General features: G+C 35.6%; 3 protein-coding genes across 7 annotated transcripts in view; 1 reads left to right on the top strand and 2 right to left on the bottom strand.

The window, feature by feature from the left end:
- The window catches only part of LOC132162503 (alanine--glyoxylate aminotransferase 2 homolog 3, mitochondrial-like), a 4,656-nt gene extending 1,603 nt beyond the window's left edge, over positions 1-3,053 (top strand). The window contains exons 2-7 of the mRNA XM_059572738.1: positions 379-560; positions 646-825; positions 1,655-1,880; positions 1,957-2,070; positions 2,149-2,235; positions 2,864-3,053. Of these exons, the coding sequence (XP_059428721.1) occupies positions 379-560; positions 646-825; positions 1,655-1,880; positions 1,957-2,070; positions 2,149-2,235; positions 2,864-2,907 (833 nt within the window). The 3' untranslated portion in view covers positions 2,908-3,053. The remainder of the gene's footprint in view (positions 1-378; positions 561-645; positions 826-1,654; positions 1,881-1,956; positions 2,071-2,148; positions 2,236-2,863) is intronic.
- Positions 3,054-4,527: 1,474 nt separating this feature from the next.
- Positions 4,528-10,137, bottom strand: LOC132191366 (eukaryotic translation initiation factor 3 subunit E). The gene is made up of 10 exons (XM_059606334.1): positions 10,056-10,137; positions 9,908-9,953; positions 8,607-8,890; positions 8,343-8,497; positions 7,753-7,980; positions 7,524-7,645; positions 6,487-6,706; positions 5,826-5,968; positions 5,038-5,175; positions 4,528-4,907 (listed from the first exon to the last, which is right to left on the bottom strand). The coding sequence occupies exons 3-10, from the start codon at positions 8,812-8,814 to the stop codon at positions 4,808-4,810; spliced, it is 1,314 nt and encodes a 437-aa protein (XP_059462317.1). The 5' UTR covers positions 8,815-8,890; positions 9,908-9,953; positions 10,056-10,137; the 3' UTR covers positions 4,528-4,807.
- A 1,907-nt stretch (positions 10,138-12,044) lies between these two features.
- On the bottom strand, positions 12,045-17,076 carry LOC132191976 (pentatricopeptide repeat-containing protein At3g18020-like). Of its 5 annotated transcripts, none has more exons than XM_059607139.1 (5): positions 16,918-17,076; positions 16,305-16,442; positions 15,499-15,619; positions 12,595-15,245; positions 12,045-12,332 (listed from the first exon to the last, which is right to left on the bottom strand). In XM_059607139.1, exon 4 carries the CDS (start codon positions 14,937-14,939, stop codon positions 12,816-12,818), a length of 2,124 nt encoding a protein of 707 aa, XP_059463122.1. In that variant the 5' UTR covers positions 14,940-15,245; positions 15,499-15,619; positions 16,305-16,442; positions 16,918-17,076; the 3' UTR covers positions 12,045-12,332; positions 12,595-12,815. The 5 variants fall into 5 exon arrangements, with proteins under 5 accessions (XP_059463122.1, XP_059463119.1, XP_059463121.1 ...); XM_059607136.1 differs by having other exon boundaries at positions 16,309-16,442; XM_059607138.1 differs by lacking the exon at positions 15,499-15,619 and having other exon boundaries at positions 16,309-16,442.
- Between the last annotated feature and the right edge of the window lie 79 nt (positions 17,077-17,155).

The following is a 17,155-nucleotide window of genomic DNA, read 5'->3' as shown; positions in this document are numbered from 1 at the left end:
GTCAAAAGGTTTGGAAGAAATTCTTAAGCCTGGAGACATGAAATGTTATGCAATATCTCTTTTATTACTTGCATGTGGAAGTTTAATTTAAGGGAAAAATGTAAAAAAGCCCTTCAAACTATTAATTGTTTGCAATATAGCCTCAAATGTTTAAAAAGTACTAAAGTAGCCCCTTAAACTACCAAAATGTATAAAAAATGTCACTTATTTTTTTTGAAAAAATTACACTTTATACCTATAAAATTTGGGGTGATTTTCAATTCGACCTCCAATGTTTCAATTTTTGCAATGCACTCCCTAAAGTTTCCAAATTTTTGTAATTCAATCAATTTTATCCCAAAATTTTCATATTGCCCCTAATTTTTATTTTTTAACTAGCATTATACTGTACTCATTCTTATCGCTTTGTCCAACAGGGTGGAGTTCATCATGCCTTGAATCCGGACCCATACAGAGGAGTTTTTGGTACAGATGGAGAGAAGTATGCAAAAGATGTGCAGGATCTGATTGACTTTGGAACTTCTGGCAATGTTGCTGCTTTTGTATCTGAAGCAATTCAGGCACATAATTTAACTCGAATCGTTTAATCCCTCTCCTATTGACATTACACGTAATCCTTCTTTACATCTTTCTCATTTATGACAGGGAGTGGGAGGGATTGTAGAACTGGCCCCTGGTTATTTGCCTCCTGTTTATAGCAGTATAAAGAAAGCAGGAGGCCTTTGTATTGCTGATGAGGTTCAGTCTGGGTTCGCTCGCACAGGGAGCCACTTCTGGGGGTTTGAGACCCAAGGTGTGGTGCCTGACATTGTGACAATGGCAAAGGTTTTTTTTACCCTCTTTCTTTATTTATTTTGGTTTTGGAGATGTCCATAAAAACTCTCTGGCACAGTACCATAGAAGTCTTCTTTTTAGATAAGTAACATTATATTGTTACCAAAAAAAAAAAAAAAAACATTATAGAAGTCAGCTTGCCATCTTTGAAAGATTTTTGGAGTTTGATAAGTTCTATAGTAATGCTAATCTTCACACATATTTATTGCACTCATTTCACATTAGCTAATGTGACACGTTTTAAGTGACTTTTTAAAAAAAATAAAAAATAAAAAAATAATGCTACACCTTTCACCTATTTATTACACCCATGTCACACTAGCTGACATGACGTATTTTAAAGGACTTAAAAAAAAGTGTAAACCACTTAAAAAACGTTATGTCAACCGGTGTGACATGACGTGTGATAAATAGGTGTGAAGAATAACATTATTCTTTCTTAAGTGGCAGACATAAAAGCTACTTAAAATACATCATCTCAACCGATGTAAAATAAATGTGATAAATAAGTGTGAAGAGTAACATTATTTTAAGTTTTATCCAATATGAAAGCACATCTTTGTTTTTGTTATAAGCCTCACCTGGCAGTTTGCTAGGGTTGCATTAATGACTTGCAATGATCAATCCTTCTGTGAATGATCAATCCTTCTGTGAATGTTTGTATTACGTTGGCTGGACATATGATTTTCAAGTAATATATAGGCTGGTTTGAATTCCCGGTTAGTGCTTAAAATGCATTAAATATTGAAGATTCCAGAAATCATTCATTCACTTAAATGAAAAAAAAAAAAAAGACTGATTTTCTTCTCTGGTTCTTCAGGGCATTGGAAATGGCATTCCCCTTGGGGCGGTGGTAACCACTCCTGAGATTGCAGAGGTTTTGAGTCGCCGCTTGTACTTCAACACCTTTGGTGGGAATCCAGTATGTACTGCCGCAGGATTGGCAGTTCTGAGAGTCATTGAGAAAGAAAATCTTCAGGAGAACGCTCTTGTTGTTGGGTCATACGTGAAAGAAAGACTAAATGCACTCAAGGATAAATATGAAAGTAAATTTTCCTCATTCATTTTTGTATATGCATACAATTCATCATCCTTTCTGTTGTAATATGTTGACATCTGCAGTTATTGGGGATGTGAGGGGAAGAGGACTTATGCTAGGAGTTGAACTTGTCACTGATCGCCAGCAGAAAACTCCTGCAAAGGCTGAAACTCTGCACATAATGGACCAGATGAAAGGTCTGCATTTCTCCCTTCAGCTATACCTTAAGCTTATTTCTCTAGCTACGTACTAATACAAGTCTGTTCATTTTATAGAATTGGGAGTGCTGATTGGGAAAGGAGGATACCATGGAAATGTATTTAGAATCACACCTCCCCTCTGCTTCACCAAGGAAGATGCAGGTACTCCTCCTTTTAACATCTTGACAACCAAACCAAATCACTGACATGTCATTCCAAGTACATTTACTCCTCTCCCACTATCAAACAATTTGCAATGATTCATGAGCTTCCAATTTGTGCAATGTCCCCCAAAACCAACATTGGAGTTGCAATATCTCCTTTTTGCGCAAAAATGATAAAAATTAAGAAAAAAAATTCAGGAAAAATTAATTTTTTTTCCTTCTTAAAATTTTTTTATCAAGGGTATTTTTGTCATTTTTGCTCAAAAGGTGGACATTGCAACCCCAATGGGGGGACATTGCACAAATTGAAGGTTCGGAGGAAATTGAAAATTGCAAATTGCTCGGTAGTTAGAAGGGGATAAATGTACTTTTCCTTTAGAGTAATGCTAGGAGCCTAGGTATTACACAAACATCTCATAAAGCTGGCGTGACAAGGTCTAGTAATTATTGGATCAGTCTTTGTTAAAAAAATAAAAAATAAATAAATCAATGACTATTAGACCTTACCATGTCAGCTTCGCGAGATATTTTTATGGTATTGGCACTGTGTTTCTGAATTATTTATTTTGATGGCCTTTTTTCTTTGCCACTAGTCCCGCTAAATATGCTTTATCTTTTGGTTGTAGATTTCCTTGTAGATGCAATGGATCACGCAATGTCTAAGATGTGAAGCCCCTCCATCTTTTCTGAGCGAGGCTCCTCCATCTAAATTTGGACAAAGATGTCTATATATAATCTGTCTTAAGTTATATTTTAAAGTCTGTGAGTCAAAATAACTAAAATATACATATATACCAAGTTCCTGCTTGAATACAAGTTTCCATAGTCCTCAAAAACGATGAGTCAACACCTCGTTGTCTCGATTAATCTATGTCTTCTTTTTGGTGTTCTTACAATTTGATAATCTCTCTCTCCAAAATTTCATAGGAATATTTGTTTGATATCCTTGAGGAAAAGGTTGGCATTATGTTACACTATTCCTTTACTCACTAGTATCGCCCTAAGTATTTAGTGAAACCGTAGATATCTCTCTACAAATTACAAAATTTTTTTTTTTTTTTTGGTATGAATCGGGCCGGGATTGGAAAGGGACAAAGTTTTCCTTTAAATTGAATAGAAGGAAATTATTTCAATCCACTCTATTAAACTAACATTTATTCTTAGAGCATTTCGATATTTACATGCATTTTTAATTTTGACATCTATTTTTAATAGACTGTCTTACATGCATTTTTAAAATGAACGTGAGAATCATATGCTCTTAAGATAAGGCAAATCAAAGAGGGTGCCCAAGAGCTTATGTATACATGGTTAAAGTATACTTAACTAATTAATGTAAGACACTTAGAATTGTAACATATGTTGGGTGGTCCCTCCTATGTAAGAAATCAACCACATATCTTTTTTAAAAGACACGCATGTGTATATATAAGCTTTTGGGCACCTTCTTTGATTTGTCTTATCTTAAGAGCATGTGTCGCAAAGTGAAAGGAAAAAAAAAAGAAAAAAAAAAAAAACGGTGGCACAGGGAGAGAGGAAAAATAAATTAATTAATTAAAAAAAAAAATCGCCTAACCGATCTTGATGAAATTTTAATATGTTGTTCCTAACGATGAGATCTATGTATTGATTGGTGTCGATTGTTAAATTTCCTCTCCAATTGTTAGAAATCTTTTTTTGTTCTTGTTGAAATCCACTTTTAGATAAATGAATTATGTTTAATCTCAGAAAGTATATATTCTTAATAAAGTGATAATCTCTAAATATTTATATAGAAGAGTCATTGTAAACTCATTATTGTTAATAATGAAAAATTTAACTAAACTAAGTCTCGTGGTTTCTGAAGAGCACGAAAAATCTCAAAAGTCAAACCTTTTGCATAATCAGTGTGTGTGTGGGGACGTCCGGAACAGAGAAGCAAAAGGACGGGGAGAAGGATAAACAATAATAAATAAATAAATAAAATAGAATAAAGAACATTTTGTTACAGTGGTTGTCCAAAGGTAAAGGTAGACAAAATAATGTTTTTTATTTAAGCAGAAGAAGAGAAGCTGATGGACGTAACACTACGGGTTTTTGCTCTAAACCGATATTGTGAACCAATTGATGTTTTCAGTCACTCTTTTTGCTTTTGAGGCCACGGCTGGTCTCGAAACTCTCTCACTACTGCATGAGATCAACTTCTATCCAAATTATCACCAAAAAAATACCAACAAAAAAAAGTAATTTCGTGAAACATTATCGTAGATCAATGTAATTTTATCTACTATCTACTCATAAGAACAGAATGTGAATTATGCTTGCCAAAGTTTATACGTTTCTTGCAAAGATTTTGCGGGCAGAAAATTAAGTCAGGAAGTTTGCCATTGTCATAACTGTAGAAAGTAAAGAAAAAGAGTAACTTCTCTTCAAATCTGAACAAGTTAACAACAACAAGCCTTGGGAACAAAATTGATAATCTAGTCGCTAACACTGGGGAATTTGAATCTTTCACTCAACCCAAATGAAAGAAATTCTGAATAACTAGGGAAATGTAGGTGAACAACTTCTTATAAACCTCACTGCCAAACTTAACGTGCAGGCTGTGCCTGTGCATGTTCCAGAAGTTGACTGACCAACTTGTAAGTACGTCCTGAAAGCGCCTTCGTGTGGTCTATTAACTGCTCATACCTGGGAAGTGAAAATTAATTTAAGAGGCAGGTCAAGGAAGAATGATGAGGGAACAAATTTGAGTGAAAAAATATGAGAAAATGCTACATTAAGGATAATTATGTATAAATTTTAAATATCTAGCACATACACGTTGGGATGATTGGGTTCCATAATGACAGTTCCCAAGTGTGAATCAATCTTGGCATCAAGCTTTGAGCCCCGGATCAGATTCACAATCCATCTCTCAGCCTCCTCGTAATTCAAATTCAATTTCTCAGCAAGCACTCTGCCACAAAAGCAAAACTCAATTCAAATTCAACCCAATTGATATGCTCTTGATGATGGATTCAGTAATCCCACAAAATGAAAGATGAAGACTGACAATTTCAGACATCTTTACAAAGTAAGCCAACCATAAACACCTTCATCATACTTTTAACCACTTAAAACAGAGCTTCAGTGGTGATAAGCCATTAATGTCGCAATTCTAATTTGTGATACAAATAAATAAACACATCGAGCAAATTCTACAGTCAAAGTTCATTTTAAAGTCATCTCGAAAGAGGAGCTCAACATAGGTTTGATGTGTTTAAATAACTCAATGCTCAGACCATATGTATATTATCATTTCCCGAAATCTAATTTGGAAGTGAACTTTTTGACATAGAGTTAAAGTGTTTCAGTTTATAGATTCATCACTCATATTTTACATTTTCATTTCTCTAAACTTGATTTGAAAGTGAATTGCAAAATCCATCAACAATTGTGTGAAAGATAAACACAAGACATCAACAAAAAATGGAAGAAGCAAGATTGCTGGGATAGATTTCAAACCCCTTCCCCACAAACAATTAAAAAAAAAAATTAATGTAAAAATGTTCATATTTCCACATATGATACTGCAAAATACAATATTATCAAAGAGCAGGTACATACCCCATGTCAATTCGCTGATGTATTCTGCAGTAGGTCTCAAAGATAAATAGGCGAGCATTTTCAAGGAATTCATCTCGTAGTGGTACAGTAGAAAAGCTTCCTTCTTCAACTCGTTTGCCAAGGAAGGGATCATTCAATATTACCTACATCGTCATATATAATGGGTTAGCATAATTTAAAACCTAGGCTATAACTAAAATTTTACCAAGTAATGCTATTCAAGGGAAGGGACATGAGATGCTATTCTTGGTATTACTACTAGAGTGATGCTATTCTTGCAAACTTTTTGTTCATAAACATTTTACAACTTCAATTATGAAAAATCAGTTCAGAAGTCAAAACGTGATCTGACAGTATAAATAAGATTAACTTTGAGAAATGTTTTGAGAATTTGAAAGAGTAGCATTAGTCTTACAACTAACTGCTTTTAAGTAGCAATACAGGTACACTGAAAAGAAGATTTTTAACCAAGCATACTTCCACGGACACCTTCAGAAAATTAAAAATATCCACACAAAAAAAGGGCTGGAAGTCCCAAATAAACACCAGAAATAAAAAATTGCATTCTTCCGTTCTCATTGGGCAAACCCAGCCACTCAAGGTATGGGAAACACCTTTCTTTCTTTCTTTTTTCTAGAAAATTGAGGTATAGGAAACTTACTTCTTCACACTCCTTCATCTTCTTTTGAGCCCCATCGAAGTCATAATTGACATACACACATGCTAAAAATTCTGCAATGGGATCTTTGTAAGAGTGTTGCTCTTGCTGAATAACCTTTATAAATTCTTTGAATTGAGGTCTCCTCCTTTTGTTGACAATGAATGCAGTGGCTAAGTAGCGTAAAAGATGGGGAGCAGTTGTTTGAATGGCATTAAGGTACCTGACATAAGAACATCCCATATTCTTAAGATTGGGCTTAATGAAAAAATCTGAATTTAGCAGATATACAACAAAAGAAGTCGCCAAATATGCAGAGGGTGGAATATGAAATTCAAACAAAAAGCATAAGTTCTTAAGCATCAGTCGATGCAAAATGTGCATGTTAGGAAGCTCTCAGTTGGGAAGCGTAAAACTAACGACAAAGATTATCCTTGACCAAGCAGGCAACATCCTAGGTGAAATCATATTTGTTGGTTCTCCACTTATGACTGTCAAGCAATGTGAACCAAAAGAAAAAGAGCAAGGTACTTATAAAGGTCCAACTGCTCAAACCCCATATTTTTCACAAGTTAATATTCCACTATAAACTAGACATGTATTAAGGAGGAAGTACAAATGTCAAATAAATCATAATAAGATGGAAGAAAAGATTGAAGAGAAACAACTATATTCTAAAGCAAAGCCAGTACTCTATTTTTTTCTTTTCCAATCATTGTGATCCCAAATTGTCTAACTGGAAAAAACTAGCAAATCCAAAAGAAAGACTAGAGAAAGCAAGAATATAACCAACAAAATAACAGACTTGTTTTATGAATTACAAACAAACGATGATAAGGATTGAGAAAATAATAGGCTATTACATTTATAAAGAGCCAGTGTGATGATTGAATTATTAGGATATGGACAGTCTTCAAAGTTCAAAGTTTGGGGGACTGGCAGAGGTAGTATTTAAGAAAATTAGAGTCGGGTAATATAAAGCAAGCAGAATTTCAAAACCAGCTAAATAAAATAGAAATTGACAAGTCCAGAAGGCATACTTATCCTGATTAAACAGGTCAATGATCAGTGTTCTTCCATTGTCATGGTTGAAAAAGATGAAAAGACTCCAATGCATTAACCATATTCTACTTTGCACCTGATTCATTGGTGATGCAAAATTCTGCAAAAGACAAAATCATCATTGCTAAACATATCTTTGCTGAAACATTAAAAAAATTGAGTGCATACCATGAACAAGTGGAATATGGAAGAAAAAAAAAAAAAAACCTTTGAGTCAATAATTTCTTTCAATCGATTAAGCTCTTCAAGAGCAATATCCCAGTTTTGCATCAAAATCTCAGCTGCAAGCTTTCCCCATAATGCACTCAAACTCCTCTCACTATTTGTGCATAAGGCCCTATACTGATATAGATAGTCAGCAGCACCAGAGTAGTTTCCACATTCAAACTGAAATTTAGCATACTGATATAAGGCCTCTATCTGCTCTGTTCCAATCTGGTAAGAAAGAATTATCACCCATAAGTTAAAATTCAGGCAGAAGTGGGACTAATCAAAATATATATGTATATATTCAAGCATAAGAGGTTCTAGACTTCTAGGTGTCAAACTTAACATACAACGCATCTAAAAGATCTTTGGTTATTTTCACAACAGTTCACCGCTATCTCTCATTGCATTTTGCGCATAAGTACTAAAATTACAACATACACAACGCAACACTTGTCAACTCACTTCAATTACACACAAAATAAAAAAAAATTCAATCAGACCCAAATGTTAATACCAAGACCACATATAACCGAATATCCCATTGAATCCAAAACTACTAAGAACGTTAAACCCACAATCAATTAGACCTGGTATCGCTCACTGAGCATTTGAAGATTGTACTGCTTGTCAGCTCTTAGCTCCTGAACGGCATTTGGGTTCTGCAAAAAAGCGACAAGCGGAGCCGCCGCCTCCTCCAGCGCCTTGAGCCTCCCCACCACCTCCATCCTCCTCTCCACCATATCTACGCACATTGAAATCACACACAGAAACACAAACCTCTAAGAGCCACATACCCATATGCAGATGCAGATGGATACCAATAATTATTATAAAGAAAAACAGGAAAATACCTTGGGGCACCTCTTCAGCATGATAGAGACTCTTGTGGATATCCATGGCGTAGTCGACCATATTGGTCTTGTTCAGAAGCTCAATCTTTGAGCTGAGGATCTGCTCGTCCTCGTGAAGATGGCGCTCCTGGAGAAACTCTAATATCGGGAACACCAGGTGCCGATCCAAGTGCGGCGCGATCCGCGGCGTGAGGTCGTAGCTCGCCATGACTCTTCGCTTCTCTTGCTAAGAATTGAGATGCTCTTTAATGTAAAAAACTACACAGGAACATGAACTGCACAGTCTGCAAAAAGTTACAAACCATCACATTTAAATCCTCCTTGAGGCACATATCCTCTATTGTTTTCTCTGGGAACCATTACAACCATTGGATGAGAACCGTGTTATATAAGCAAAATAAATCAGGAAAACAAATGTAATTGAGATTGACAAAAAATGTCTTAAGTTTATTAAAATCAACTTTTTTGCAAACCAAATGAACTACATACACTTTATTAAACATAAGTATATGAAAACTTCTTTAAAGAGAGTCTTAAATATGTTAAAACAATACCTTAATCCTAAAGCGGAACTCAATGAGTTTAGGCTTAAGAATGTTATATTAATCCTACACTCTTGTCACTATCACTTGACATGGGACTCAGTAACACACTCAATCAAACTACTCAAACTTGAATGTTCCAACACCAAAAGACTTAAAAAAAAGCATGTTTTTGAATTCTATATTATTATTTATTTGTAAAAATAAAGAAACTAAATATTATAATAAAATAATGCAATGGAATACAAACAAAATATATTGTTAACATCCTATTTCAACTAAAGAGTATAATCATATATGTATCAAGCAAATTTATTAAGAAAATAGTACACAAACATTATGAAAATAATGATACAAAACAAAGTAAAGAAACCAAATTAAAATTAAAGAAGTAGAATGAAAAAACCTCCACGCATATACCAATCACCTATATTCAATACTTACAAACATTAATGGTGTAATCCTAAACCAACCACGTCTGGACAGAAGGATCTAGGGTTATTTGAAAAGAGAAATCATATGGTGGAAAAGAATTAAACTGACCAAAGATGAGAATTACCGAATACATACCTGAGAGGGACAGAGAATTGTAAAACAGAGGAATAGTTTTTAAAAATCAAAGACCATCAATCTCATGGGGAAAGAAATAATCAGAACCCCATTTTCAAGCAAACAGATCTTCCAAAAAAATATAGAAAATATGGAAGATGGATAATTGTAGTTCTAATCATAATATAAAGAAAGAGCGAGAGTCGAAACCTTGTTGACAAAGACGACGTTGGACTGGCTCTTGTAGATGTAGGAACTGCGTATACAATATCAGTAGGAATATCTGTAGGAAATTTCAAATAAATTGAATGTGAACCAAATATCTGAAATCCAAAACACTATGGAAGAAGAAGCGTACAGAGATTTGGGAGAAGTAGAATGTATAGAAGAAAGAGATTTGGGGGAAGTAGAAGGATCCGACTTCACTACCGCATCCATGCGGTAGTGAAAAACGGTACCGTTTTGGGCACGTTAAAAACTAGGTTTAAAAAACTAATAATAAAAAATTCATTAAAACTTAAATAAATAAATAATAATTAAAAAACTAAAACAAAAAAAATGAGGTGGCCGGTTGGCAAGGGGGGTGGCCGGGGTAGCCGGCCACCCCATTTTGGCCATGGAGGTGGCTCCAAGGCCGGTCTGGGGGTGGACAAACCACCCCATGTCCTTTGAGGGTGTTTTTTTTTTTTTTTTTGGCCTTTTGAGCCTCAAGGGCACCCCTTTGATTTTGATTCTTCTTTCTTTTTTTATTTTTTTAGTTTTTTAATGATTTTTATTTTTAATTATTGATTTTTTTATAATTTTTTATATTTAATGAATTTTATATTATTTGTTTAAAAAAAACTATTTTTTAATTGCCCAAAACGACCCTGTTTTTCACTACCACATGGAAGTCGAATCCGAAGTAGAATGTGATGTTTTAACCTACGCTACTTATACTAGTTCAATTATTATAATCTACGTGTTTTTAATTGGAAATAGCATTGTTTCACTTAAATGTGTCTTTTAATTTTAAACGCAAAATTTAAGTTAAAATGATACATGCTAGCATTTTAAAACGCCACATGTTGCAGTAAGTCATAATTTATGGTCATGAGTTTGCGATTTTAAAAAGTGCAATTTAAAAATAGTAATTTTAAAATATGTGATTTGAAAAGTGATTTTTAAAAACTCAATTAAGCGTTTAACAAAATTTTGATTTGGTATTTAAAATTATGCTTTTTCAAAAAAACACCTCATTACCTATGTTTTCAAATTACAATTTTTAAAACGCAATTCCAAACAATCAATTTTTTTTATTATTTTTTTTTTACATGTCCATACGAGAGGGGGGAAGAGGATTCAAACTAGTGGCCTCCGCTTTATTAGGCGTGATCCCAACCGATTGAGCTATTTTTTGAAAACAACAGTCAATTTTTTACGATTTAGTTTAAAATCGTACTTTTTGTTTATTAAATCGCAATACCAAAACGCACCCTTAGATGTGTAAGTGTAAAGGAGGGAATGGTTGAGGGAGAGTAAAGTGTAATATACAACAAAAATAGTGAGTGAATGAAGCTAAATACATTGACATCTTTTTATATCATTACATTTACACAGGCCAAAACTGAGCCAAAGAAAGCATACAAGTTTGGCTCGTTTAATATTTGAGTCAAAATTATTGTTTAAGCTCAACTTATTTATTAAAAGAATCGAGCACGAGTTGGAACTTATACAAACTAAGTCTGAGCAATTGTTTACCATCATACTTATAGTGTAATATTATAATTGGAGTTGATATATATATATCAACTCCAATTATAATATTACACTATAAGTTCAAAGAGTTGAACTACTACGTTCTTGTCAAAACTCTCTTCAAGTTAGAAAAATTAATGCGTCAAGATATGCTTTACTCTAAAAACAAATATCACTTGAACTAATTAATAACTACAAAATACATAATATGTACTTGTATTTAAGCTCTAGAAAAATGCGTCTCTTCGGCCTATCCTTTTTTGAATAGAATAAAAAAAATTAAAAAATTAAAATAAAAACTCTAGAAAATAAACAACCCATATTTTTAATCTAAATTTTGTAATTTTAACAACTTCCTTCAGTTCAAGATGAATAAAATGAACTTTTGGAAAAGACAGATCGAATCAACCTTGAAAATAACTAATAAAAATATAATAATAAAAATAAAAATACGCCAACTCTAACTTGGAATTTGATCAATGCCAAAAGCCTAGTTGAACACGGGATACCACGTAACGACATCAATTAACATATAATCAACAAATCAAAAAGCCAAACAATGAACAAATATTTATGTTAGACACACATTCGCAAATGGTGGGTAGAGAAGTATTTGAATGTCTATTTTTAGCATAAATTCTGTTAACTTGTCATAATATACTTGCAAGTTAATAAAAACCAAATTTAACATGAATAAAAAATATTGTTTGTCAAAACTAGAAAGAAGGTCCATCAACAAGAGAGCAGAATCCTGAAATACTAATTTTGTACCCCTACTCTCCCATGTCATCAATGGTGGCTCGACATGATCGGTAGTAGTATGAGTGAAAATGAAACGGGAAAATCGGATTGCTGACACCAAAACGCAAAATAAGTCCATCAACAAGAGAGCAGATTCCTGAAATACATATATGCTCTTCCTTAGAATTACACTCATCAATATCGAAATTGGATCCATAAAACTAGCCATTTTTTTGCTTCTTTTTGACGATTTTGGAGTTGAAAAACGAACGCTTTTCACTAGGCAAGGGCTTAAAAAATGTATAAATGTAAATTTTAAATTATGGAAGCTCAGGGATATTAGTGTAATTACGTTGAAGTTTGTCAGAATAATGGGCGAGGGAATAAGAATTGTTAAGGAAAAGGGTAGTCCCCTTTACCTGCCCGATTAGGCGTCTCAACTTTGCATGATCTTCTGTCTTGGGGTAAGCTCTGTCACTTTTGCATCTTCTTAACCGCTTCAGAAGATGCTTTAATACGTCAAGAAGTTTCTCTCTGTCACAAGGTTAAAAGAGTCATCTTCATGGATATATGGATCCCCTTAACAGGATCATATAGTTTCTGTCTTCTTGTAGCTACTTGAATCCAAGTCGGATTTGCTTCACAATCTAAGTTCTTCTCCCGTGTCTATATCCTGTGGCCCACCTCTGGACTGCAGAGTTGCATCCTCAACAGAGAATTGCCATCCCACATTACCATGTAATTTGTCAAGAATCCTCCAGGTTACAGCATCTGGGGCCAGCCCATTCCTTCTCATCTCTCCAACAGTCTGATAAGCTTCTCTCCTTAAGCCTAACTTGCATGCACTGTCAATCAAAATATTGTAGTTGAAAATGTTTGGAGCAACCCCAGAATCTACTAGTTCATATAAGAAATGACAAGCTTCATTCAATTTGCCTGAGCGGCAAAGCCCTTTGATAAGGGCTGCGTAAACAAAATTATCATGAATCTTTGAAGGCCATATTACATCATCCCAGAACCTCTGAGCCTCTTCTATTTGTCCAGTCTCACATAATCCATCAATTATTACAGTGTAGGTAGTACAGTCTGCAGTGACACCATCACTCATCATGCCATTAAAAATCCCCATTGCTTCATTTGCTTTCTGAAGTTTGAACAAGCCTCGAAGAACTGCATTATATGTCACAACACCAGGCCTAACACCATGTTCCGGCATTATGTGATGCAAAAAATTAAATGCCTCCTGGGTTCTTCCAACGTTTAATAAACCGCATATGACAGTAGTGAAGGTCACAGAATCCGGAGCACAAAATTTGCCAATTATCATATCATTCAATACCTTCAAAGCCTCTTCAATCCTCCCCATCTTGCACAACCCATTTATAGCTGTGTTCAAGGTTACTACATCAGGCTGACACTGGTTCTGAAGCATAAAAACAAGCACATTCAAAAGCTCAGTTGGGTTATTCATAAGACAAAGCGCCCTTAAATATATGTTGAACATTCTGGTTCTGTCCACACCCTCCTTATTCAGCATATATTGCAGAATATTCCTTGCCTTGTGGAGCTCCGACTCTTTGCAAAGGCCTTCTACTATAATCTTATATGTACACTCAGATGGTAAGTACCCAAAATGAATTCCTTCCTCTAACAGCTGATAAGCCCTCACACAACCTCCGTCCTTGCAAAGCCCATGTACAATAGAGTTGTATGATACTAAACTAGGAAGAAACCCTCTTTTCCTCATTATGTAAACAATCCTTGAGGCCCCATGATGTCTTCCAACTTTACAAAGTGAATCAATCATCTGACTATAAAAGAATTCCTCAGACACACTCTTCCCTTGAGGCATATCTTCCGTGATCCTAAACAGTTCGTGAAAAAACCCTTCTTTACACAAAGAATCAACAAAATTCGCAAAAGCTGCATTTCTCACGAACAGGTCTTCTTCATCCCTCATCTTCTCCCAAAGTTTGCATGTCAATTCCCTCCCACGTTCAATGTCACGCCTCCGAAGAACACCACGAATCAATACACTATATGTCAGCGAGTTTGGTCCTACCCCATTCTCACCCATTTCATCAAACACCTTCTGGCCATTATCCACTTCACCAATTTTACAATACCCATTAATCAAGGTAGTATAAGAAACAATATTTGGACAATGCCCCCTACTCTTCATATCGAAAAACAACCTGTGAGCTTCACTGGGTCGTGACAACAAGCAAAGCTGATTCATCAAACGGTTATAAATAACCAAAGATGGTACAAATTCAGGCTTAACATCAAACAAACGGCGAACAAAATGCAATGTTATATATGGGGTTCGACAATCAAGTAACCTGGCAATAAGTACATTGCAGGTGCGCTCGTCGGGGACGCAGTTAGAAGCTATGGACAGTAGAAGTCGGTGGTGGGCTTCGGCGAAGCGGTTGGAGTCGCATAGTGCGTGAATTATGCTGCTGAGGTTGAGGGAGTCGGGGCGGTATCCGCGGAGGCTGAGACGGTCGAGAAGGCAAAGTGCCTCGTCAACATTGTGCTCTTCAGCGCAAAGTCTGTGAATCTTTTTGGTCCAGTGTGAGTTGTTGGTAATGTTGTAATTGTCTTCCTGTTCTTGAGGTTCAAGTTTTGGTGGTTGTTCTCGTTGGACGGAATGTGTTATGGTTATGGTTGTCCGGCTAGTGTTGAAGAAGAACGCAAAAGGTATGGTTATGGTCTTGTGGGTGATTGAGATCTTTGGTGATGAGGTGGTGGCGAGGAACATTATGCTACTAGCATGCTTGTCTGAGATGGTATTGAGTCGGAACTTCTAACCCCTGCCTGCAACGTCATGCAAGAATTAACGTGGGTGATTGAGATCTTTGGTAATGGGGCAGTGGTGATGAACATTATGCTACTAGCATGCTTGTCTGAGATGGTACTGAGTCGGAACTTCTAACCCCTTCATGCAATGTCATGCAAGATATAACGTGGAGAAAACCCAAAGGTATGATGATGAAAATACTCCCATGGAGCTTTTCCTGACTGTTTTTGGTGGAGTCGAGCTTGGAATTCGATCAATGCCAAAAGCCTGGTTGAACACGAGATACCACATAACGACATCAATTAACATATAATCAACCAAACAAAAACCCAAACAATTAACAAATATTTATGTTAAACACACATTCACATGTGGTTAAATGTTGGGTAGACAAGTATTTGAATGTCTATTTTTAGTATTAATTCTATTAACTTGTCATAATATGCTTGCAAGTTAATCAAAAATCAAATTTAACATGAATAAAAAATATTATTAGCCAAAAGAATAACACAATTTTTACCTTCGACCTCCTTGTTTAGCTTCACTCTTCAAACCACTTTAATTTACTCCAACATCTCATGTTAGCCAATAAACACATATCCGTAAGTAAGTAATGCTTTGAACATTTGGCTTCACTCCAACTTCAAAAAAATTAATTGGATCTTAGCATTCAAAGAGTTGACATGTAAACTTAATCCGCTTAATTACTGTTTATTGAAACTTTGATGTGCACAGTAGTTATAACTTTCAATTATTGATGGAAAATGGGGTAGACTAATGTGACTTGAGGAAAAGCGTGATCGATCTAGCGAAGAAATACAGAAGTTGTTGAATGACTCCAGCATAACAGAAATGGAATACTGTTGAGTCATGACTCATAGCTGGAGATGATCATATCCCATGAACTCTCACTTGCACTAGATGACTAAAAATGGTTTGGGTGGAAGCAATTGATCACTGAACAGATGCCCAGAATCATTTTGATAATTAATAGATCAACGGTATAGATTTGATTAGAAGATCAAAATCAAAATATCAAATAATATAGCCTGAAACAAGCTTTTCACTCATTTGCAATATGATTGCATCACAGGGATTTGATGAGGAACACGTATGACGTTTTGGGAAGCTCACCCTTCATGTTCAAAATCATGCACGAAGCTGAAATGCTTCGAGCGAACTCAAAGATCTCTAGAGAACAAAATATACACCCAGATTCATCATAAATGAATTGTGTTTGGGTTTATTAATTACAAATTAAATTGGAAATCATAGTATTCAAAGAAAGTAAACTCGCACAGCTAAAACAGAAAGACAAGCCAACACTTACTAATTTTGTAGGACTACCGATCATGTCGAGCCACCATTGATGACATGAGAGAGTAGGAATACCGGCCTGAAACGGGAAAATCGGATTGCTGACACCAAAACTGGAAAGAAGTCCATCAACAAGAGAGCAGATTCCTGAAATACATGTATGCTCTTCCTTAGAATTACTAGGGGTGGCAAAACCCGCCCAAACCCGCAATACCCGACCCATCCACCCCGACCCGCGAAGACCGGATTTTAGTGTTAAATTCTGGATCCGGGTTCAATCTCATGGGGAAAGAAATAATCAGAACCCCATTTCAAGCAAACAGATCTTCCAAAAAAATATAGAAAATATAGGGTTGGAAAGTGTTGGGATGTATGGCCGACGTGGTCGAGAGCCTGTCCATTGGGGCTGCTCTGTTTTAGAGTTTTTGTTCTGTTTGTGAATAATTCACGGAGACGAAGAAAGCTGAATTTGCGAAAGAAACACGAATGTTTTATTTTCTATGAATTAACTTTTTGTAAAACTGCTGTGATTTATACAGAATCAAAAAATCAAAAAAAAAAACCCAAATCAACAAATCCCTCCCACCAAAACATCAGAATCAAAAAATCAGATCCAGCTTACCGAAAGAGAGAGGGAGACAGAGAATGGAATACGATAGGCACTCCGGCTCGGAAGTCATTGTTAAGACTTGGCTTTCAGCTGGCGATTGTTGGCATGGGGGTGCAATAGGCTTGAGACTAGTGGATAGGGTGGCGACCCGTACCCAGTCGAGGTGCGATTCGAGAGCCTTCATTAGTGACGACAAACTGGTTGCTAGCCAATTTGTAGGTGGCTTACGAATGGGCTGCAATGGGCCATA

The sequence above is a fragment of the Corylus avellana genome, chromosome ca9, assembly GCF_901000735.1.
Source record: "Corylus avellana chromosome ca9, CavTom2PMs-1.0".
NCBI classification, from domain to species: Eukaryota; Viridiplantae; Streptophyta; class Magnoliopsida; order Fagales; family Betulaceae; genus Corylus; species Corylus avellana.
Note: the sequence above shows the minus strand (reverse complement) of the source record. Positions and strands in the feature narration are given on the sequence as shown.